Consider the following 24,587-nt stretch of genomic DNA (forward strand, 5'->3'; position numbering starts at 1 on the left):
ATCCCCAGCCTTATAGAAGTAGCTGCAAAATTTCTAGTGTTGATGTGTGATAACAAAGCATTTAGTGATCCATTGCTGATAAAAGAAGAGTCATATTAATGAAAGTATGAGGTGTTGGTGATATAGATTAACGAGTTAACAGTTTGTCCAACTGTCTAGTTGGCCATTACTATCACTTCATCGTGATTAAAATTAAGAATGATCTCATGTGGGTAAAGTTAACAAATTATACAGTTCCCGTTCAAGTACTTTTTCTCTATTGTTTTTGTAAGTAACCAAAGTGATAAACTAAAAGAATATTTGGCTGAGAGGTCCGAGAACATGATATTGGACAACTAATTTTCAACAAAAGTGGAAGTAAAATCAGTATTCACACTACTGTTCTCAATATACATAACAGATACACTGCAGTGCCCTGATTGTTACCTGAAAGGTGCTGTTACTGGATGCTCATAAGGAAATGCAGAATTTGGTGTACTGAGTAGTAGTTCTCTTTAAATGTGGGTAAATGGAAGATGATGCCCACGACAAAGAGAGGGAACCTGTAGGCGTGTAATGGCAAAATTCTGAAGCCTATCTCATTGTTTAAATGTTTGGTGATAAGAATATGAAGCAATATGAAGTGGCATGAAGATGTAAAATCAGTTGTAGGGAAGGCAAATACAAGACTTGAATTTACTGGTAGTGCCATGGAAAAGTGTAGGGCACCTGTAAAGGAAATTAAACATAAGTCACTTGTGAGACATTTCCCACAGTACCACTCCACTCTTATCAAGTAAACATTTAATAAAGTTGGAGATGGGTTGCTAGAATTGTAACCTATATAGAAATGCTGCAGAAATGGCCTGAGAACTTAAATGGAACTGTTTGGGAGAAAGGAAGTATTGTTATGGTAAAACTCTCTTAGGTAAATTTAAAGGCCAGTACTCAAGGGGACTTTGCAACTGTTGTGCTACCTCCATTGTGTAACTTGCAGGAAGACTGTTAGAACAAGAACATATATATTGGGGTATGTAATGAGACAAACATAGTGTCTTTTCCTCCATGTTTTATTTGTGAATAGAACAGCAAAGAAAGTTACTCATCTTGGTTCAGAATGTGCAGCACTGTGCTCTGTACAGTGGCTTGGAAAGTATATATGTAGATGTGGAAGCTGTTGTGCAGACATTACAAAACATGTGAATTTGAGTGTCATATGTTTAAGTTCTGCATCATAAAAGCTGTCAAATATTTGTTTAATCTTTACAGTTCTATTTAGATGGAGAAATTGATTCCTGACATTTATTTTCAGTTATTGGCTGTGAATGAAGTTCAGTTTTAAAGAAGTGTCATAAGTTTTATGGCAAAAGGGAATGCAATGGCCAGTTGATGTGAACCAAGGTATTGGAATCAGTTTGTTAAACTAGTAACTCCTTGAAGTGTTCTCCTGTGTGATTTACTTGCTTAACCTGCAGGTCCTCTCATACATCGGATCAGAGTATTTACACATGTAGGAACATGTACCGTTGGACTAACATCCTCTAACATTATCACATGGGAGATGCACTGGTACACAAGACCATTACATTCAGGTCTTGAAAGCTGTTAGGCCCTTCCATCTCCAATGTGCAGATACATTGTCTTTGTATGTGTCTCGCAAGAAGACAGTCCATGTTAGTAGACCTTGCCCTATGGTAGACTGCATGAGATGTCTAATCATTTCAGTCTGTTGGAAAAGGTATACATTGTTTAAGTCATCACAGATGCGTGATGAGCGTGTGACAGAACTCTTACATGTTGTGAATCTCTCGGAGTTATAGAGACAGTTCCTTTCAGGATAAATGCACAGTGTGTTGTAACAGTTTATCTGTACAAAGTATAGTGCAACTACATAGTCACTCATTGTTCTACATCAGATTTTTACTTCCGCCTCTATTTGGGACAAGTGTCTTAGACATAAGTAACTGTCAATTCTCCTGCAATACACATTATTGTTATTCCATGATGCAGCTGAAACAATTTTTTCTCAAAAAGATAGTGTTCAGAATTAACAATGCATACTTTCCTTCTTTCTCCAGCATCCAATCATTGCTCTTTGTCTGAGACCCTCAAAATCCAAGCATATTAATGCTATGTACAATTTACTGCTGATATCTAATCTACCTCAAGTTGGTTTATCACATATGACATCTGAAGCATTTTAATTTGCCTGGATTACTGCTAGACAGCGACTATCCTTGCAGGAAAAACTAATTCCTGCAAGCACTGTTTTCAGCACCATCATAAATTTCTTGTAAGAGAACTGCTCTGTCACAAATTTACACTTGCTTTTAAATTAAATCTTGCTGTTTACATCAGAGAGGACATTAAAATTTGCATTGTAACTCGGATTTGCTTGATGAAAATCAAAGGTTCATTTTTAGGCCTGCTCTAGCATGTAGTTTTAATCCTTCACTGTCTTATATTTGTAGATGTAGACTCATTACCATCTGTTTGACATGATCTTAAAAAGTGTGTGCTAGTTGTACTAAATATGAATATTTATGTGTTACAAATTGAAGACTATTTTCTCCATGTGAACAGTAAAGCTTGTGGTTATTTAGTTTTGATAGTTACAACATTTAGCCACACATTTTATAACTGAATCTGTTTCCATATATAATATTTTAATGCTGTTTCCTGTTTTGAATGGACTCTACAGTTTGTTGACCAAGTCATGTTTTCATTACTTTATCAAAGATAACTTTTCTGTTTAAATTGTAGTTGTTTTCCTAGAATGAAATTCAGTGGATTAGTAGTGTTATGTAATACTATTCACAAATTTGGAAGAACCTGAATCAGTTATCTTCATTCAAGTGATTTGTGTCTATCCAAAGCAGGCCTAGCTGAAGATCAGTGCCATTTCTTCAGAAAAGTCACATCCATATCATTAATCTAGTTTTGATGAAACTCTGGCAGAGAGTTTTTAATGTCAGAACTTATGTACCCACTCCCCCTCCCCCCTCCATCCCTCCAGTGGTGGAAGTAGGGGTACAGGGGAAGGCAATAAAGAAAAAAGGATGCTGTGGAGTGATAGCATTCTTTATTATATATGTGTATTTTTTGTTGTAGGTACTATGTACTATATAGACTACCTAATCTTCAGTTTCTTGATTCAACAAAGGTAACAACTGAAGAGCGTTTGGAAGCTAGTCGCAGAGGTCAGTTGATGAAGGTGGTCTGCCCCACAAATGTGGTATGTACTTTAAAAGTAACTTTTACTCTGAAGTAATATGTCATTTTCCTGTAGAGAGATATGGTACTGAATTCAGTACAACATAAGATTTATTTCACATAAACAGGACTAAGTTGTAACTGGGATACTGATGTATCATTATTAGCTGCACTGTAGCAAGGTCTTTGCGAGTTTATTAAACAAAGATCTGGATTCCATGATTTGTCCAGGTTGAAACCATTATCTCTGGCAATTAAATTCTTCACCAAACGAATTTCAGTTGGTTCTTTCACCACAGAGTCCTGAAAAGATGAAGACAGTGCAAGAATTTCAACATTTTCATACCACATGGAGTGACTGGTGTTTGTGTAGTGCTCAGCCACAGCTGATTTATTGGGCTGTAAGAGCTAGGTGTACCTACAGTGTTCCATGCATCTTTCATGGACTGTACTATGTCCGATGTATGAAATGTATGAAAGCCCCCACTCCCTGAGGATCTTGTAAACATTAGGATTGTAGAGGATCAAGACATCTTTGGTGGAACTCCAAAAATTGCTACTGTCTTCGATGGAGGGCGAAAAATCACTTTGTGCTTAGTGGGAATCCAACCAAATTTTGAGAATAGGCTTCCAACATGTGGCAGGAAAGCTATGGATTTGGACCATACCAACACATTTATACGATTTTTCATGTGTATACTGATGTTCCACATTAACTGTTAACTAAGCTAACACAAAGTACTGTACCTTAAACCAGAATTAAACTAGCACATAAGTAGCATTACACAATCCGAAATATACTAATTATGCTCTATAACATGAATCCATTCAAAAAAATGTCAGTAAGATTGCTGTGAACGTTACCAAAATTTAGACAATATGACAATTGTGTAAAATCTGAAGGCTATTTATATGATGGGTGTAGCAGCTGTTAAGAAACAATTTTACTGCCATATTTTCCACTGCCTTGGTAGTGCATGATTGAATTGTGAAGTGTATAACCAGTTTGACTATGTACTTATGGCAGAAAAACAGACTGAAATATGTCACAATGAATCATGACAAAACACATGCCCTTTTTCTGAAGTTTTGTGAGTTATTCGGAGTTTACCTCACTTCCTAGTCATCAAGACTTTTGATACTGCCTTTCCCGGAGACTACTGAATAATTGTAGAACATAATGAAAGATGTCACATTTAATTTGAGCACCTAGCAGAATATGGACCCATTTTCATTGTACCTCCTCCACCTTGTCATTTTTTTAGGGCCTTGTATGCTCACATTGCAAAACCAAATATAGCTTTTTAAGCAGCTTAAAACATGGTCTTTTTAATGTAAATGGCTTAAAAGATTAGTTTCTTGATGACTGGGCCTACAGTGAACTATATGTCTTGAAAGGACATTGCAAGTAAGATTCCAGTATCACTGCTTAATGCGTTTATTGATTATTATGACAGCTGTTTTGGAAGATTTCAGTTTTCAAGTACGTCTACGTTGTCCTGATGTATATATAACATCTGATGAGATAGTATCTGGTGATATTTCCTGTATTTTTTGACAGTTATCACTATAGATGTTTTATATTTACATAGTACATATGTAAATATAGAACATCCATGATAGGAACTGTCAAGAAAATACAAGGAATATTTACAGTATCATATCAAAATATTGCACCCCCCTTCAGGAGTCCACAACTCTTTTGTGGATACGTGAGTGGCAAACACAGGACCTTGAGCTAGTGCGGCTCTCCTTCCTTTCCGGGCTGCTTACCTTCCTTTTCCACATCCTTCCCCGTCTCCCATCCTTCCCCGCCCCCTCCCCTTCCCCTTCTCCCTCTCTTCAGGAGTATGTTTGGTGCCTACGTCCGGAGATGGACACTTGTAACTGTAAGACATAGTTTTTCTTCTTTGCTCTCTCTGCTGGAAAGTCTCTGTCACCTCTGTGTCCTTCTCTTTTGTTGCTTCTTCTCTTTACCCTCTTCTCCACTCCAGCATTTTGAGACCTCTCTTCTTTCCTTTTCTGTGCACCTCCCTTTCTCTTTCTTTCATAGGTATACAAGTAGGACAAGTACGTACTCCCTGGTAAAGATCAGGCCCAGCGAGGGGTGATTACCCGAGCTGGTACCTTCCGAGCGTGCCGATTGGTCCCTCCCTTCGTCCGTTTCTCAGGAGGTGTGACCTGAGGTGTGGACAATCATCTAAGGCAGGAGTGCCCTCAGAGAAGGCCCCCACAAGGAAGGAGCGCGCCATTGGAGATGCCGGTAATCATGGGGGGGATACTTTTACAGTGGTTTCCTCTACTCTTACAACTTCTGCCCACAAGAGAAAGCTTGAGGAGTCTCAGCCATGGACAGTTATTCCATCAGTGGCAAAGTTCCTAGTTGTTTCACTGTTTGACAAAGGTCAAGACTTCTCCACAGTCAACCCTTTCATTATTCAGAAAGGTGTCGATGCAATTGCTGGCCCTGTAAAGTCTTGTTCCCGATTACAAAATGGCACCTTGTTGTTAGAAACAGTCAGTGCCCTCCAGGCACAAAAATTGCTGCAAACTACACTGCTACACACCTTCCCTGTTTAGGTGGAGGCACACCGTACTTTAAATTCATCACGCTGGGTGGTTTGGACACTCTCAACGGATTATCCAACGAGGACATTCAACACTACCTCTCTGACCAGAGCGTAACCGCCATACATTGAGTCATGAAAAGGGTTGACAAGGACTTGGTACCGACCCGTGCTCTCTTCTTGATGTTTGAAAGAGTTCAACTTCCATCGAACATTAAAGCAGGATATGAGATCATTTCAGTTTGCCCTTACATCCCCAACCCTATGCGTTGCTATCGGTGTCAGAAGTTTAATCTTACCAGCCAGTCATGTTCCAATCTGGCCAAATGCGTTACATGTGGCAGGGATGCCCATGAGGGTGATTGTCCACCTTCATCCTCTCGTTGCATCAACTGTATGGGTGACCACGCTGCTTCTTTTAGAGATTGCCCTGTTTTCAAAGATAAACGAGTTATTCAGGAAATCCGAGTGAAGGAAAAGGTGTCCACATTTGCTGTTCATAAGTTATTCGCCAGTAGAAAGCCCACTGTGCTCCCAGCAGGTAAATATAGCACTGTCCTTGCATCACCTCGGCGTACTAAGGAGGGGTAGCCACACAGACTTGCGATCTCATCTTTAGCACTATGGTCATCAGATTGGCCAGCCCAAAAATCGCCCATTCATCTTCCACTATCACCTGCTCATTCTCAGGCTCACACTTCATCGGCCCCTGCTAAATCACGGGCCTCAAAATCGGATGCCTGGACTTCCAAAAAAGAGCCTACTCGCAAAGATTTTTTTATGTACCCCAAGAATAGTAACCCCCCCCCCCCCCCTCCATAGTTTATCGTCGGACATGTGCTGCTTTACGCGCACAAATGGAGGATGGGAGGATGTCACATTTATTTACACTGATGGCTCAAAGACCACATTTAGTGTTGGGAGTGCCTGTATTGTTGGCGACACCCCTAATAGATTTCGGCTTCCCAACCAATGTTCAGTTTTTACTGCGGAGCTTTATGCTGTTCTCCGACTGTCCAATACATCCATTGCCATAAGCGGCTACAGTATATTATATGTTTGGCTTCGCTCAGCTCTCTTCTCAACCTCCAAGCTCTTTATCCCGTCCACCCTCTGTTCCACTGGATTTAGGGAAGATTCTACTTGCTCCACTTGGGGGGAGTCTCTGTGGCATAACTCTGGATCGCAGGGCACTTTGATATCCGCGGAAATGAGGCAGCTGATATAGCGGCCAAGGCTGCAGTCTCTCTTCCTCGGCCTGCTGTTCACATGGTTCCATTTGCTGATCTGCAGAGCGTTTTATGTCGTTGTGTTACTCTTTTATGGCACACACATTGGTCTACACTTCCCGATAATAAATTATGAGATGTAAAAGCTCTTCCGTGTGCTTGGGCCTCTTCCTCCCGGCCTCGTCGTCGAGAGGAGGTAATTTTAACTAGACTCCGGATAGGGCACTGTCCTTTTAGACATCAACATCTTTTAAATGGTGATCCTCTCCCACTTTGTCCTCACTGCTCTCAACTGTGGACAGTGAGACACCTTTTACTTCAGTGCCCCTATTTTAATCCGCTACGCGCCCGTTTATAGCTGTCGCCTGATATATCTTCCCTTTTAGCAGATGACACGTGCTGCGGTGGTCCGGTGTAATGTTAAGCTCCCTCTATACTGCTTAAGCGTTTTCATGGACTTACTTGTTGAAGAATGCTGGTTCTGCTTTCTTGCAGTGCCAATGTCTCTGCTTCTTCTCCGAAGATTTCACTGCTAGGAAGGGGAAATTTTCACTCTCTCTCTCTCTCTCTCTCTCTCTCTCTCTCTCTCTCTCTCTCTCTCTCTATTCTTATTTAAAAATACGCTACTCGTGGAATATTATTCAATGCACCAGAACATATTTATTTCCACTTTCTACAAAAAACAACTAAACTTTACGACATAAGCCCACACATTACCGGGCACCCAAGATTAGTTAATTACACATTTTTGAACACAATGAACACATAATCTTGTATCGTGGCTGACTATCCATGTCCAGTCCTCGTACTCTCAGCAGCAGTTCAATGTCTACTAAACAGTCACTATCTCGAGTCACTCCATTTGTTTTTCAACAATACAAAGCTACATAACTCCTTGCAGCCGGCCATGGAGCTTCCGGGCCGTATGTGTTTATTCTTGGCAGGTCGCGCTGAACACTTGCCTGCGCCGACAAATTTTCTCCCTTCCAGTTTTGCCTGCACAAACAATAAATGGGAGCAGTATCCCATGCTCATCCTTATGCCCTGCTTTAAAATAACACATGTTTGAAACGGCTGGAACACAAGTGTCTCCAGACTTTCGTAAAATTGTGGGGGCACTGCATATCCCTCCCCTTAGCTCGAACGCTCGTTATTTTGCACACAACATATATTTCAATAATTTTTTTTCTTAACACTTATCTTGTTACTTTGTACTACATAAAACATTAGGTACAAAAACTCTCTTTCCTCTCCGGTATTTCATTAAGCTGTTGGTAATATCTTTCATAGGCATAGTAGTATGATAAACTAATAGTACAACAAGTATTAGCTATTTCCAATAGATTTATCTACTCTTGCTTCCAGGATTGAGCCAAAATAAATCCCTTCCCTTAGCCAGTTTCAAAGTTCAGGCGTTATTCTGAGTAGAGCCTTTACTTTTTTTTTTTTTTTTTTTTTTTTTTTTTTTTTTTTTTTTTTTTTTTAAAAAAAAAAAAAGAAGCTGTTGCAATGATAACCACCAGTTTTCCGGGTCTGAAAAAAATTAGTTGTACTGGGGGTTTTCTCTTTTTTCTATCTCCTCATGCAGGACTCGTCTTTTCTATTTTAAAAAATTTTAGAATTCAAATTTACCAGGAGAAACTTTCCACTACAATCTCAGGTCACTATACCACCCTTTCCCTGTGGGTTCCAATCTACGTGGGTTCGTACGCCCCTTCCATTTATACTAAACTGTGGTACAGGTCAATCCCCTTTTTGGTGCCCCTGCCCGCACAGTATAGGTCAGCCTCCTCTGGGTCTGCCTACCTGCCTCTCTTTCTCTCATTTCATCTATATCGGATGTGCCCTCCCTATCTTCTCTAACAATGATTAACAGTCTTGCCTCTTTTCGCACTCCTGTGCACACTATTTTATTTAAAGTTTCCTGATAAAATTTCTACCTACCTCTCCTTTCTTCCTCCTGAGTCCTTCAGCCTACCCACTTAAATTCTTCGCTTGTTCATTGCTTACAGCTCACTTACATAGCCTTAATAACTAAATATGTTTCGTCCATTGTTGTAACTTTATTTCTTTTCATCAGGCTATTCAGTCTGCACAATCCTATTATTCATCAGAAACTTATTTGACTCGATACCTCCGGCTTAATATCTGTTTCTTTTTATCTCCATTCATATTACTTTGTACTACTCTAGCTATGAACACAGGTGGATGTACACTTTGTCCCCCCTTGCTCCTTTAGCTTATTTGACTCGATACCTCTGGCTTAATATCTATTACTTTGAGATGTGCAACCATCATTACTTAGCACATGTGCTCGAGCCCTTCCTGAGCACTACCTCCCCCCTTATCTGTGACGGTTGTTACATCTCCCTGTGTATTACTTATCTGCGTCTTTGTATTTAATTGTTTGAGTGTGGAAGTGTGATCGTGCGTCCTGATTCTTCGGCCTACTAAGGTTCTTTGTTGAAGATTTTTAGAAATCATGGAAAAGACGAGGACTTCAGCGATAGAAGTATATAAATGTGGACAGAGGGAAAGATAGATTGGTACTCTTAAGAGAAGTAAGAAAGGAAATAAAAGAATTGGTTGCTAAGATCGAAGAAAGAAAGAAGACAGCCCCAAAGACAGGAAACCCTTCCCACCCCCCTTCCCCAGGATTCCCACTTTGCTGGTACTTAAGTGAGAAGCCGGAGGAGGTATGATGTTCGGTGTCTCCTGCAGAACAGACATTCTCACCGTCACCTTTGAAGTCCCCGAAGAAAAGATCTTAGCAACTCCTATGGAATGGCAAATGTTGAAGAACCAGTCACACTTGTTTGTGAGGATTGTATGAAGGGCGTGGTGTGTAGGTCGTGTCTGTGCCTATGCTACCCACCCCTTTCAAAATTAGATATAAACCCTCCCCAACCACATCACACTTTACAAAAAATATAAAACATTCTATAAAAATAGAAATTATATACACTGTAATCAAATAGTTATTCAGTTAGTCACTTTTCTTTATATTTCATACACATGTTCAGTTTATCATTCTTCCTAAACAGTACCATCGTATTATATCTCCTGTTAGAATGTTACCCTGTTAGTTTTATCTCATGCTTAGAGGTTACTGTTTATTGTGACTCCTTAAATTAGTCATAATCGTGTAGTCATAATTAGTCTCTTTTAATACTAATATGATAGGATAGCTTAAGGGCTATAAATAGATTACAGGATAGTCGAAGATTTGAAGAGAGTTCGGTGTAGGAAAACTAATGTGGAAGTAACACCGAACCCAACTCGGGAACCGGCGGACGTCACTCTGCCCATTGACACAGAACGTCAACGTCCCTGGGGGTTTTGTACATATCGTTTTATATCCTTATCATTATACATTCCCTTTTCCTCTTCCGTCACAGGATCTATTAAATACAGGGTTTTTTGGTGTGCTATTGATTGAATACAATAAGGTCCTACGTATTTCAGAAAAAAATTTAGTTATGGCTTGGTTAAACCGTTTTAAGAAATGGATGGGGTGTACCTCCCCATTTGGTTTGAATTTTGGAAACTATCTCGACAAGCCTGAATTTGATCCCCATTGCAAATCAGTTATCATGTCCTTATTTAATATAATATTTTGGGAAACTGTGCTTTTCTCTAGTTTCTCCTGCATAAGCTTGAATTCTTTCCTCAACATTTCTAAGTCTTTCTTGGTGTTATCTAAATCAGAAGTTACTATAGACGAAGAGATATCAACACTTAGTTTCTCTTCAACCTTTCATCCTATTAATTCTTCTACTTGTTCTTTTAAGCCATTCAAATTTATAAGCTCTGCAGTCATTAACTTTTCTTTGAAGTTCAGTTCTACGGTTTCCACCCGTGATTTGACCCCTGAAATTTGCGCCTGTACTAGGGGGAGCAACTTATCTTATTTCTGGACATTGGTTTTTAGCGTAGTTAATTCTTGTTCGACCACATCAAATGTAACATTACATACATTTTTCAAAGAGTCGTATTTTTCGTTAAATTGTGTTTCCAAATTACTACATTTACAGTCTACATCATATTCTAATATTTGAACTAACTCTTATATTAGCTTCATTTCTTTGTTCTAAATCCTTAAATAAAATATTTGTCTGTTCACTCAGGGAATCGGACAATTCTTTTTTCAATTCTGTTTTCCATACTTGCATCTGATTACTTAGGATATTAACTTGAGCCTCTAGTTTTGTGTTTTGCAAATCTAACTTGGAGTTTAATTCTGCCTTCAGTTCGTCCTGTTGTGATTCAAACTGCGCTTTGACAAACCTCATTAATTCGCCTAAATCTGGCCCCTGTTTTTCAATTCCCAAAGCCCCAACAGACTCTACGGATTGATGTTCCTTTTCCATTGTGTTTTGTTTTGCCTTTAATCTTGTTATCATTAAAAGTACACTCGCTTATTTCCACAACACCCCACACGTCACAAACAATCAAAGATCAGTAGTAGCTCACCCGGCGTTGGTGGAAGGCGGTGTCGGCGCCGGTGTACGGCGGCGTCAACATTGATGGACAACAGCATCGGGGTAGGTGGACGGCTGCGTCGGCTTTTGTGGACGGCTGCGTCGGCATTGGTGTGATGCGATGTCAGCGTTGGTGTACGGCGGCGTCAGCGTTTTGAGACAAACTGCAGTGTTGTGTGATTTTCTTGATTCCCTTAATCATTTCACCATTTATCAACATGATATTTCTGGATAAGTATCACGCAATCATTCCTCAGCCTCGCTGTTATCGGCAACTCCCAACTGTCCCCCCCCCCCCCCCCCCCCCTCCAGGTCCCTTTCCATACGGTCGCCACGTTCTTGCGGTGGCCTGGTGTAATTTTAAGCTCTCTCTATACAGCTTAAGCGTTTTTGTGGACTTACTTGTTGAAGAATGCTGGTTCTGCTTTCTTGCAGCACCAATGTCTTCTGCTAGCACTGGACGCTTCTCCGAAGATATCACTGCTAGGAAGGGGAAATTCTCTCTCTCTCTCTCTCTCTCTCTCTCTCTCTGTCTCTCTCTTCTTATTTAAAAATACGCTACTCGTGGAATATCATTCAATGCACCAGAACATATTTATGTCCACTTTGTACAAAAAAACAACTAAACTTTATGACGTAAGCCCACACACTACCGGGCACCGTAGATCAGTAATTACACATTTTTGAACACAATGAATACATAAGCTTTTATTGTGGCTAACTATCCATGTCCAGTCCACGTACTCTCAACAGCAGTTCAATGTCTACTAAACAGTCACTATCTCGAGTCACTCCATTTGTTTTTCAACAATACAAAGCTACATTACTCCTTGCAGCCGGCCACGGAGCTTCCAGGCTGTATGTGTGTATTCTTGGCAGGTCGCGCTGAACACTGGCCAGCGCCGATGAATTTTCTCCCTTCCAGTTTCGCCTGCACAAACAATAAGTGGGTGCAGTATCCCATACTCATCCTTACACCCTGCTTTAAAATAACGCGTGTTTGAAAAGGCTGGAACACAAATGTCTCCAGACTTTCATGAAATTCTGGGACTACAGTGCTCAGCTGATCGCGTCCTTGATTTTATCAGTGTCAGTGAGATGAGGTCGGTCATTTGAAGCTCTTATTTGGGGAATACAACCCCCCCCCCCCCCCTTCAATAGTAGTTTTCTAAGATTTCCTTCTGTTTTTAGTTTCCCTCCTGCTTGAGTTTTGCTCTTGTTGCTGCTGATTTCACATTGGTTTTTTCTACCCTTCCCTAAGCCACAGAATGCAGCACTTATGACTGTAGCAGTTTTGCACCCTAAAACCATGACAAAAAAAGTTGCATATAGACAGACACACACACATGTCAGGACAATGTAGACATACTTGAAAATGGAAATCCTCCAAAACAGCTGTCGTAATAATCAATAAATGCTTTAAGCAGTGATACTGGAAACTTGCTTACAATGGTTTAAAAGAGTTTGCTGAAGACACTTTTTTTTGTAAAAGTGGGCCAAAAGTAGCCTTTTTGTCATTTTTAGAAAAATTGTCATGTTTGCCCTCACTTTGTAAACTATTGGAAAGTAGTAGGTGAATGAAATTGTGTATTCTAAGATCTTGTATTGGTAAGTTATTATGTTTAAGGTTTCAGTTGTACCCCACAATTACTTCTGGAGATATAAAAAGCTAAACTTCACATTTTTTTAATGCCTATTTTTTTGGCCAACTTTGCTTCAAATTATCCATATGCAATCACTCAGGAAGGCTTTTTCTGGGTTATTTCACTTCAGACAGCACAAAAAGGTGTACAAGATGACCAAGTTTCATTTCTTTCAAGAAAATATTGCCGAAGATATTATGGCTCAAATTTGCCGAAAACTCACTGGTGCAGTGTTGATAGCTGCACTATTGGGGCCAAACAAATGACTAAATCTCCAGAAGTATTGAATTGATGATCATCATAGTAACATGTGCTTTCTTGGGTGTCAAGCAGAACAACTGATATATCATGGCCAAATTTGTTAACTGTTAGGGTAGGCCCACTGTCTCTGCTACTCATTGTGGTTGTACATCACTAGATTAACTGAACAATAATTATACAAAATTACAATTAACTACAGGTGCGTAGTTGACAGGGAAGCACACACACACACACACACACACACACACACACACACACACACACACACACACTCTTCACAATTTGGACCGCCATGTCAATTGATAAAATGATACCACTGTGAATAACAAAGAAAAGAAAGAGTAATTTATTTAATTAAATGTATAGCTGTGGGTGGCTTAATTTTTTTAATTATAGGGAATCATATTAAGTAAGATGTGTCACAAACACTGACATACCTGAAAAAAAATTCTGTTGTATGCTTTGTGTATGCACTCAATCTCAAGAATTAACGTCTAGGTTAATACTGCAATATGCTATTAATGAATGCTGCAACTTACTATCTATCAACAGAATTTCTAAACTTTATTCAGCAAAACTCATTGTTGCTGATAAGATAGCTTATTATCTGCATACAGTGACATAAACTTGCAATTTGTATTGTGAGTGTGAAATAGTAATAATGTTCTATGGCATGATATGAGTGAGTGGTCTGGTAATCATTATCGTATGGTAATATTCCATGACATAAAAACAGATGTTCATGTTATTTGTGTAATAACTGTGAACTAAAGTGCTTTTAATTTCTTTCTTTATTTTTGTATTTTGCAATAGCTAGGGTTATGCGTATCTGTCCTTGTAGCAGCATAGGTGGTCGCTACCATAAGTACCACTGCCATCTATATTCAAAGTCATGAACGAAGGCCATCAAGTTTGGACTCATTCTGTGCACTTGATGTCATGAATTCTCTGACAGCCAGTGGGCATTCAGTAGTGTCATGAGTCCTCTGCTGTGAGTGTTACAGTCAATGCGAGCATTAAATCTGATTGTAGTGAGTTTCTCAGTGAATTTTTATTGCATTTGCCGCATGTTGTCATGGCTGATGATGGTGGTAAGCAACAGATTCTACGTAAACAAACAATAAACATAATTTGCAGGATACATACTTTCTTCAAGTGCAAAACCCCTGTATGCACGTACTGCAGCTGTCGTCTGGAACCCACAGTGCTGCATCCCCCATCTGTGCCTCGCCATGCACAGGCTTCCTTCATTCATGAATCGGACAATAGTTCAATTGCTTCAATGACAGGTGAATAACATTGAAAAGTGTATTGTACTCGATGTATGTTATTACGTTCCTCTGTCAGGAAGGGAGGGCCAACTCCTTGGTGAGTGTGTTCCGTGCTTTTAATTTTAACTGCATACTAGTTTTTTGTACTAGCCAATAGGTAAGCTCATGTGTATTTTCATGGAGTTGTGGCTTGCTTAGATTTTAGTTACTGATTAGCTGTCAGTTGAGATATAGCTACAGGTGTGAGCAATTGGCTCTCCTCACCTATGATTGGCTTGCTATGTTTGTATATAAATTTGGAAACACAAGCCACAGTAATTCACAAAATATATGAAACGAATGTTAATATAAGTTGCATTCAAAAAGAAATGAGCTGGAGGCATAATTACAGAAACCAGTACCTGTATGTTAGAATGTGTCACAACAGCCAGGGCCAATACTTCTAACATACAGGTACTGGTTTCTGTAATTATGCCTCCAGCTCATTTCTTTTTGAATGCCCCTTGTATGTCAAGAGGCTTTCCACATGTCCAAGTAGTGAAAAATTCTCATTTATTCACAAAATTAGGTGTTATAATGCATTTTCCGTATCTGCAAGCGAAGTCGATGCACAGTACACACTGTGACTATGAGGCTTCCGTAAAATGAATAAAAGAAGTTGACCATCACACAGTCTCCCCTTAGACTAATTTGCAAATTTGTAGATTGAAAACTTCCATGAAAAAACATTAAGTTGGAAAAGAGTAAAAAGAATCAAGCCATGGACATTGGCAGTGGGTAACTTCGACCGTCTCATTCAACTCACTTCAACTATTTCATAAAGTAGTTAGTATATTGACATTTGTAACAAATATTATTATATTATACTTCTTAAATTGCTTTACAAACAATACAAATACATTTGTAAATGGTCAAAAGACAGGACTACATCTGTTCTCCAGAATGAGATTTTCACTCTGCAGCGGAGTGTGCGCTGATATGAAACTTCCTGGCAGATTAAAACTGTGTGCCCGACCGAGACTCGAAGGCAAAGGTCCCGAGTTCGAGTCTCGGTCGGGCACACAGTTTTAATCTGCCAGGAAGTTTTACATCTGTTCTAATTCCTCTTCATATAAAAAGGTTCAATTATGGACTGCTCCAATTATCAGATCATAGTATTACTATTGCATACTAGCAAAGTCCTCCTGTACATAATGAATCAGCACCTAAAGACATTTCTGCAATCTCAGATGTCTGCAGAATGAGCACGTTTTGTGACAGGCAAAGGTACATGAGAAGCAGTCACAAATTTGAGGCAGATAATAGAAAAATCTCATGAGTTCTGTTTACCTGTCTTCGCTTACATCCTAGATTAAAAAGGTGTTTGTTAGAAGAAAGGTCAGTGTTGGCTGTAATTTTGCTGGTTTATTGACAGCAAAATTGATTTTCAATCACATAGTGATCATCTTCAGTGCTGTAGTGTACAAATTAAACTCATAGGCACTGGTGTCAAGTTATCGTCAGCAACCAAAGCTATGTAACGATCACAATAACTCATTGCGATCGTTACATAGTTTTGGTTGCTGATGATAACTTTACACCAGTGCCTGTGAGTTTAATTTGTACACTACAGCACTGAAGAGGATCACTATGTGATTGAAAATCTATTTTGCTGTCAATAAACCATCAAAATTACGGACAACGCTGACCTTCATTCTACTTTCACGTATATGGTCGTTGTGCACACAGCACTCTATGGAGTCGCCAATGAATAAAATTTTGCCTAGCTGGGCATGTGCAGCATGTTTGTTTGTTTGTGTCATGTGGGACAAGATGTGGCATGTGCTAAATGAATTTGCGTTTCCAAAACACCTAGTATCATTACTAAAATGCCTTTATAACAGCCATACTTCAAGCATAAAGGTTGGTGGTGAATACTTGGACTTTTTCGATGTGACAAATGGTGTTAGATAAGACTGTATCCCATCAACTCTATAACATGTATGCAAACTGTGTCATCAGGAGCACACTGGATGGATGAGATGGTAGAATTTCAGTTAGCAACTAGAAAATCAATAATCTACATTTTCGGGCTGATACTACCCTCATTGCAGGAAGTGAGGTAAAACTTGGTGATTTGTTTCCCAGAGTGAAGACTATAAGTCTAAATTTCAATCAAGAGATGAACATGAAAAGGAGCAAACTAATGGTTATTAATTGCCAAGATTTAGATGTAATCTGTTGTACAGGTTGCTTAAAGGATGTGGAGGTAGAGAATGATTGTGCATAACTAGGACACTGGAAAGCGTGCTAAAGAAATAAAATAATAAATCATCTTTGGCCAAGCAGCAATGGTTTAACTCACTAAGTTCTGACAGAACTGTGCAATATCCAGAACAACAAAGATGTGCTTGCTGGTATCACTTGTATGGCTGCAAGCCCTGGCCCTGAAAGCTAGTGACAAAAGCTGAAGTAATGGCTTTGAGATGCAGTGTTGATGGAAGACATTACATCTGTATGATAGCGAGAAAGAAAAACTGTTTCTTCCATTATAGAAGAACATAGAATCACAAGAAGTTAATCATTTTCTGCCAGTCAAAGATACTTTCAGTTAATTGGGCATATTTTGAGAAGAGAAGGCATCTTGCAAGGTAAAATTGAAAGCAGAAAGCCATTACGAAGAGCAGCAAGTGGATGGATGGGTCAAGCAAAGAAAATTACCAGTGTATCTCTTCAGATTATATTAGGAAGAGCTGAAGATTGCTATGCATGGGAAGGTCTAATTGAAGGTTCAGTTACTTATGAAGTGAGTCAAGAAATGAGGCCATGTAAACTGATTAATGATGATAAATAACTCTAAACATTGAATGATTAATGTCATTTATCAGATTACTTTTGAATACATTATGGGAAAGGCAGTGATCAATGTCTTACAAATATTTACTATTAAAAACAGTCTTGATCACTATTTATTTATCAGGTGACTGGTTTCGACCACTACTGTGGTCATCTTCAGACCATTGAGTAGGAACCTCTTTCTGTTGGAGAATCGCTCTCTCCAACAGAAAGAGGTTCCTACTCAATGGTCTGAAGATGACCACAGTAGTGGTCGAAACCGGTCACCTGATAAATGAATCATGATAAAGACTGTTTTTAATAGTAAATATTTATCAGATTGCTGCAGAGAATAACTACTGTAGCAAACAAGTCTGTGTTTATTCATTTACTAATACAAATGAATGCCAACATGCATAACAAGTTTGAACCTGATAAACCAGGATTACAGGGCATATTCTGTGACAAGTATTTGCAGGGTCAGTGCTAAATGTCAATTATGATAGAGTTTTAAACTTCAGTTTCAACATTTTATTGACATGGAACCAGCATCTTTTTTACTATTCCATGAAGCATTTATTAACGAGTCTTTCAACAGTTGCAGTTCATATGTTTGGTGAGCAGTTTATAACCAACTTTTTCATTTTTAAGCCTGGCCAGCTGAGGCTGCACTGAAGGTGCCTAATCTTATTAATAAACATCAAAATGGCAATACATGGTTTATAAAATGTTCGCAGAATGACTGTCACAATCCACATGTGCCTCTTAGCATGTAAAAATCAAACTCATTCTGAGATCATTTTATAAAGCACGTATTGCCATTTTTATGTTTATTGTTAACTGTACATCCACAGTAGGCCAGGCTTGAAAAATGAACCAGCTGGTTCGAAACTAGTTGCCAAATGTATGTACTGCACCTGTTGGCAGATTCGTTAATAAACACATAATGTAATTTGAAAATTCAATCAGCACTATTACAGTACAATCTTTTACCAAAATTTCCTCTCTCAGTTACTTGAATGCCAAACCTCATTCCAGGAAACTGAGTCTTAAAACATATAACTCCATCAAGCAGTTCGGCTTGCTGAGCTTGTTTAAGTTTTAATATGCTACCTGCAACTGTATAGTTTCTGTGATGCCTGCAGCATTAGGAGATGACATGTTTGGTACAGAAACATGCCTTAGACCATGGCCTAATGCTTGTATAACAAAAATTGCCAAGGATGTAAATACCAGCCATGACAGCATGCATTGTATGCCCGTACATATTGTCGCTTATTATGAAATAACTCGATAGATTATTACGTTATAGATATTTATCATAGAGAATACAGACAACATCATGTACTAAATGAGGCACAGTACTGTTACAATTTGAACATACCTAAAACCTTTATAAGGGAGACCATACTTAATAATTTAAAAACAGTTTACAAAAATCTTATTCATTGTCACAAATATACTTTCCTAGATAAAGAAATCCTTGGTTACTCGTTTCTAATTTTCATTCTGCTGCAGTCATTTAGGCTTCATAAATCATCTTTAATTAACTGTAGCACTTTGCCAACCAGAATGCACTCTCAGTAAAACAACAATAACTTCATGTTTTGCATGCATGTGGCCCTCATATTGGGGATCCACTTTGATGTATTCGCAAAGCAAGTTTAGCACCAAAAATCCGTAGGTAGCAGGAAGAAAATCTCCTACCACAGCATATTCAATGATGTACAAGATAGCTGTGCACACTTTGCAACATATGTGATTACAGGACATAATCTCTAAAACAATTAATATGGGTAACACAATACGGAACATATAATAACCATTTCTTAAAATAACATATATGCTGTTGGAAAGAAATAGTACACCCTTTGCAACATTTCCATTTCATTCAAGATTTATTGCTGCAACAATGCATATGGAGTACATGAAATGATTGCAGATCAGTAGCACAAGCAGTTCTTAGGTACTAGGTATTGAACCATGCTGAAACACTAATATTAGTACGTGGTGTGGCCTCCACAGGCAGTAATGCAGGCACTGACTCTGGCATCCAGTCAATCATACAGATGGTGACTACTATCCTGGGATATGTTATGCCATGCCTGCTCATGCTGTTCATGTAGTTCTGTAAGGGTTTTTGGTTGATGAGTCACATGAGTCATTTCTTGTCCCATCATATCTCATATGTGCTTGATTGGAGACAACTCTAGAGATCATGTTGACCAGGGAAGTTGCTGCATGTCTTCCAGAGCACATTGAGCTTAACGAGCAGTGTGTGGGCAAGCCTTATCCTGTTAGAACAACACACAACATTCCTTTTGCAAGAACAGCAGAAGAAATGGTCTAACAGCATCCTGTATGTACCAAGTGCTGGCTTGTGTCCTCTCCAGGAACACCAAAGTGAACGAAAGTTGTAGCTTATCGCACCCCAGACCTCGAGGTTGCTTGGATGAATGCACTCCATGAGACAGGGCTCACCAGGTGTACATCATACCCACAAATGACCGTCACTTGCATGCATACAGAATGTGCTTTCATCGCTGAAAATCACGCCAAGCCATGCACTTCAATGTTGTTGCGTGAGTGGAAGACAGGCTAGAGGTGTACATGCCCATAGTCCCACTGCGAATAACTGGTTCACAAAAATTTGGTTGACACATCTGTGCTGTGGTAGGTGTATGATCTCAATACAATAATCCTGGTGGCTTTCTGTTCTGCATGGACATCCAGAACCTCATCTACAGGTGTGAGAATATTCACATTACTAGTCATGCCAGCATTGTTGCACAATTGACACAGCACATGCAACTGGTGTGGTAATTCTCCATAAGGACCATCGTGCAACTAGGAAGGCCACAATTTGACCCCCTTCAAACTTGCTCAGTTGACGGTAGGAAGCAAGGGTGTGTTTCTGTGACATGGTTGCCAGCTTGCTTCAGGCATTTGCACTACCCTGAGCCGTCTTGCTGTCAGCATTCCCTATTGAATAGTAGACATAGATAGTGCTCCGGTAGTTATGCCACTACACTATCTGTTACCAGATGACATTGAAACCATTATCAGGAACTTTAGTCCCTCAAATGCTGCACAGTATGTGTCACTGAAAAGGTTCATGCTCAGTCCTCATTTTCCATAAAGACACACCTATGTCACATGCTAATCTTTCATGATGGAATATTATGTAGATGTCACTCTAATGAACCTCATTTGTGCAAGAAGTGAGGCAGTGATTAGCACACTGTACTCGCAATTGGGAGGACGATGGTTCAAACCTGCATCTGGCCGTTCTGATTTAGGTTTTCTGTGATTTCCCCAAATTGCTTCAGGCAAATGGCAGAATGGTTCCTTTGAAAGGGCATAGCCAATCTCCTTCCCCATCCTTCCATAATCTTAGCTTGTGCTCCACCTGTATTGACCTCGTTTACGTGAAGCTGTGACTCCTTTTGTGTGCTCCTCCCAACCATTGACTGCTGTGCGTTGGGAGCTGTATATTTCATGTGTACCGAGTGGGTCCAGTTCTGTAGTTGACTTTGGGTAATGATCAGCCAGGCTTTGAGATCGACTAACGTTGGTACTGGGAGTAATATACAATGTTGTAGTTCCACATTACATGCCTTTGTATAGTGTCCTGATGCCAGATACTAAGTTCTGTTAAGATAGTTGTTACAGTCCAGCTGTGGTGACATGTAGCAGTTGCTTCACAAGTGATGAGATTCACAAAGTGAGCGCTGATCTGAAGAGAATGCCGCGTCAATAGTGAATAAACAAACAAATTGGAAACAATTTCCAAAGAAATCCATTGGACAGCAGGGTTGTGGTATTAATATTTGTATGGCACAAGACACAAAGCCTCATAAAACAGCAGCAATTGGCTTGTAGCCACACTAGCACTGGTTGTAAAGTGCGTTACATCTACCACGGTCACATCTCATGTGATGTTTGTGCTAAGTATTGCATCACTTTGACAGCAGATCGATGTCTGACTCCCTGTCAGAGTCAATATGCTGCAATCCTAAACATGCTCCTTCCCCCACGGCTCCATATCAGGTTTTATAACACTGATTGCTATGTGACATTGTGGATAGTTGTCTGCACCACTGTATGTGTTGGCTGCTGTCCTACTCAGTGCATACATCACACTGTGGTATATTGTGCCTCCAAAAACTGCATAATGTAAGATCTTAAATGGAGGCTTCAAAACAGCTTCTTAGTACCACTTTTTGCCTTTAACAGATTCCACTTAACCTACAGGTTCGTTTTATAAGTTAGATCAAGATCTTTTCCTAGTTGCTTTATTATTGTCACTTTGGTGTCACATGTCACTCACAGAAGAATTTTTTCAAACATAACAATTAACTGTAAATCCCTGGTAGGATGAAAAAAAATATTTCAAATGCACAGCCATATCCTATTTACTAAAAGAGGAAGAGTGTTACTATTTTTATCACTACAAGAGTGAGCACCATGTCACATGAAATTCATTTCAGAGAATTAAAAATAAGACAGAGTTGCCTGTTCCTTCTGCTAGTTATAATATTATAGGATGTGTTATAAGATTACATAACATTTTTTATATACCATGTAAAGAACAAACATATGAGACCTCAGTTTTTCCCGACATATACAATGTTCAAATAACTTGGGAATGCAACTAATAAGTGACATCGTAAAAACCCACCTGCAGCTGTCAACAATGTCATGCAGCTGCATTCCCTTCAGTTATTTGGGCATTAAGAGCTAATAGTTTACTCCATTACTTATATTTTACACATGGGGCTGACCTGCATGAATTTTCAAAAAATAACACCAAAGAAACAATGGTTCAAGTGTTAAAGACTGTTTTCAGTATATGGCTGAAAGAAATAGCAACTATGGCATTATTATGAAATACACTCTATTGCTTTTAGTTACTTCTTGATGTAACATGTGGTTGTTTGATATAATAATATAAAATGTGTAAATACATTACAGAAATTTTGACAAGTGTTTTTATGAGAAAATTAAGAAGCTCGGGTTGGATTCTTAAAGGATGAAACAGGAAGTCAGCTGTAGCACGTTCAGCAAAACCATGCCAGCATTCACCTTAGCTACTTACCTAAAGCACATAAAACATTATCTGGATGGTTGGATTTGAAGTTTGAGCCACACTGTCCGAAATGCAGGGTCTAGTTCCTTAACACTAAACCACCTCACTCTGTATCTTGTTTGTAAAATGGATTGTAGAGAGAATTTACTGTATCATTTGTAATTTATAAGACTATTAAAATTGGCTATTACTGCAAGCTTTTGATATTTTGATACAGAAATTAATGAATCATGACAGCAAAATGTGTTGCCGAAAGTGGTAGTTGTACCGATTTGTTGTCCTTTTTTCCCTTTCCAATTTCTGTTTTGTTGCATTGCTGTATTAACAGCCCATGTACAACCTGTATCTTTTGGATATAGTGAAGAATATAGTGGACATGGAAAAACTGATTTTGCATTGTGTATCATGCAAAAAATGTAATCCACCATTTACTGTACAATGTGTGTGTAATGTAGAAAACACAATCAATTGACATATTGTAATAAATTCTATTGACTTGCAGCAAAGGGAGCAAATCTTAAATCACAATCTGTGGTCCTGTAAAGTATGATTACTAATTCTGCACCAAGGTTTCATAAATAAATTTTGTAACAAACTTTTTCTGTTACACTTGTTACAAACTGTCACTTTGTGACTGAGCAAGGTGGCGCAGTGGCTAGTACAGTGGGCTCACATTCGGGAGGACGACAGTTCAAATTCCAGCCATCCATATTTAGGTTTTCCACAATTTCTCTAAATCACTTCGGGCAAATGCTGAGATGGTTCCTTTAAAAAGTGCATGGACGATTTCATTCCCCATCCTTTCATAATCTGTGCTAGTGCTCCATCCGTAATGACTGTACTGTTGATGGGACATTAATCTCTAATCTACCTTCCTTCGTTCCTTCCTTTTTTATCACTTTGAGGATAACAACAGCAATGTTATAATAAAAGAGAAATCAAGGGATTTTTGCATGAATGAGGAATAGTTTATTATTAAGACATTTAAATGGATTGTTGAGGTAATTTAACTAATCAGTAGTGATTTACAAGACTACCACTATCGGCTCTTATATTTTGTGTAGAAAGTAATGAACTATTACAGCAAAATGTGTTGCGAAAAATATTTATACAGTACTTTCGTTTTTGTCAATTCTGCAGGAAGGTAGAGATGACTCGCATGCAACCTTCAATTCCAAGTACACACCACTACCAGGTTCTAAGCGAAGTATTGGAGATCATCAAGGTGAATAAAAATTCAGAATGTCATATTAATTTCTCCATAGAAATAGTGTTGCAAGATTATTTTTATTAAAATATACAGCATGTTTTTGGCTATTTTAGAATTATGGTATTGTGCATAGAGTTCTCACACTTTAGTTTCATTAATAAAGCAAAGTCCAGTCTTCCAGAATGATTGTTGTCTCACTTTCTTCCCGTTTTTAACTCTCTCTCTCTCTCTCTCTCTCTCTCTCTCTCTCTCTCTCTCTCTCTCACACACACACACATACACACACACACACACACACACACACACAGAGAGAGAGAGAGAGAGAGAGAGAGAGAGAGAGAGAGAGAGAGAGAGAGAGAGATTAGTTGCTACAGCCCTTGATAATGAGTAGGACCAGTGTATGAGACCACACAAGAATCTAACATTTCGTGTGATGTGTTATTGTGGTGTTGAATGTGTGTTTGTGCTACAGAAACAAAGGCTTTTATTTCATTTTGGTGTAACTGGGTAGTGGTCATTATGGGCCAGTGAGCTAATAGACATCAATGACAGCTCTGCTGTCCCATGTATGCTTGATGGGGCTGAGATTTAATTGCTTAGACAGCCCAAGTGGAAGATACAGAGCATGCTACATTGAACAAGTGGTGTGGAGATGTGCATTGTCAGATTGGGTTCCGAAAAGGGTTCAGATATGTTCTGGTGACAGGACTGATGACCACACAGATGTAAAAATCACTTGCCAGATTCCTCCAGATTAGTATCCCCCCCAAACCGCGACAGTTGGCATGTGCAGCTTATTGTACCTGTTGGTTCTGAACAGCGGTTGTGAA

At 39.1% G+C, this 24,587-nt stretch overlaps 1 protein-coding gene across 1 annotated transcript in view; it reads left to right on the forward strand.

The window, feature by feature from the left end:
* LOC126470287 (leucine-rich melanocyte differentiation-associated protein-like) overlaps nucleotides 1-24,587 on the forward strand; it is a 43,354-nt gene that overhangs the window by 14,322 nt on the left and 4,445 nt on the right. Inside the window, exons 4-5 of the mRNA XM_050098038.1 lie at nucleotides 3,091-3,214; nucleotides 23,688-23,772. Coding sequence (XP_049953995.1) covers nucleotides 3,091-3,214; nucleotides 23,688-23,772 — 209 coding nt within the window. The remainder of the gene's footprint in view (nucleotides 1-3,090; nucleotides 3,215-23,687; nucleotides 23,773-24,587) is intronic.

Source organism: Schistocerca serialis, chromosome 3, assembly GCF_023864345.2.
Source record: "Schistocerca serialis cubense isolate TAMUIC-IGC-003099 chromosome 3, iqSchSeri2.2, whole genome shotgun sequence".
NCBI lineage: Eukaryota > Metazoa > Arthropoda > Insecta > Orthoptera > Acrididae > Schistocerca > Schistocerca serialis.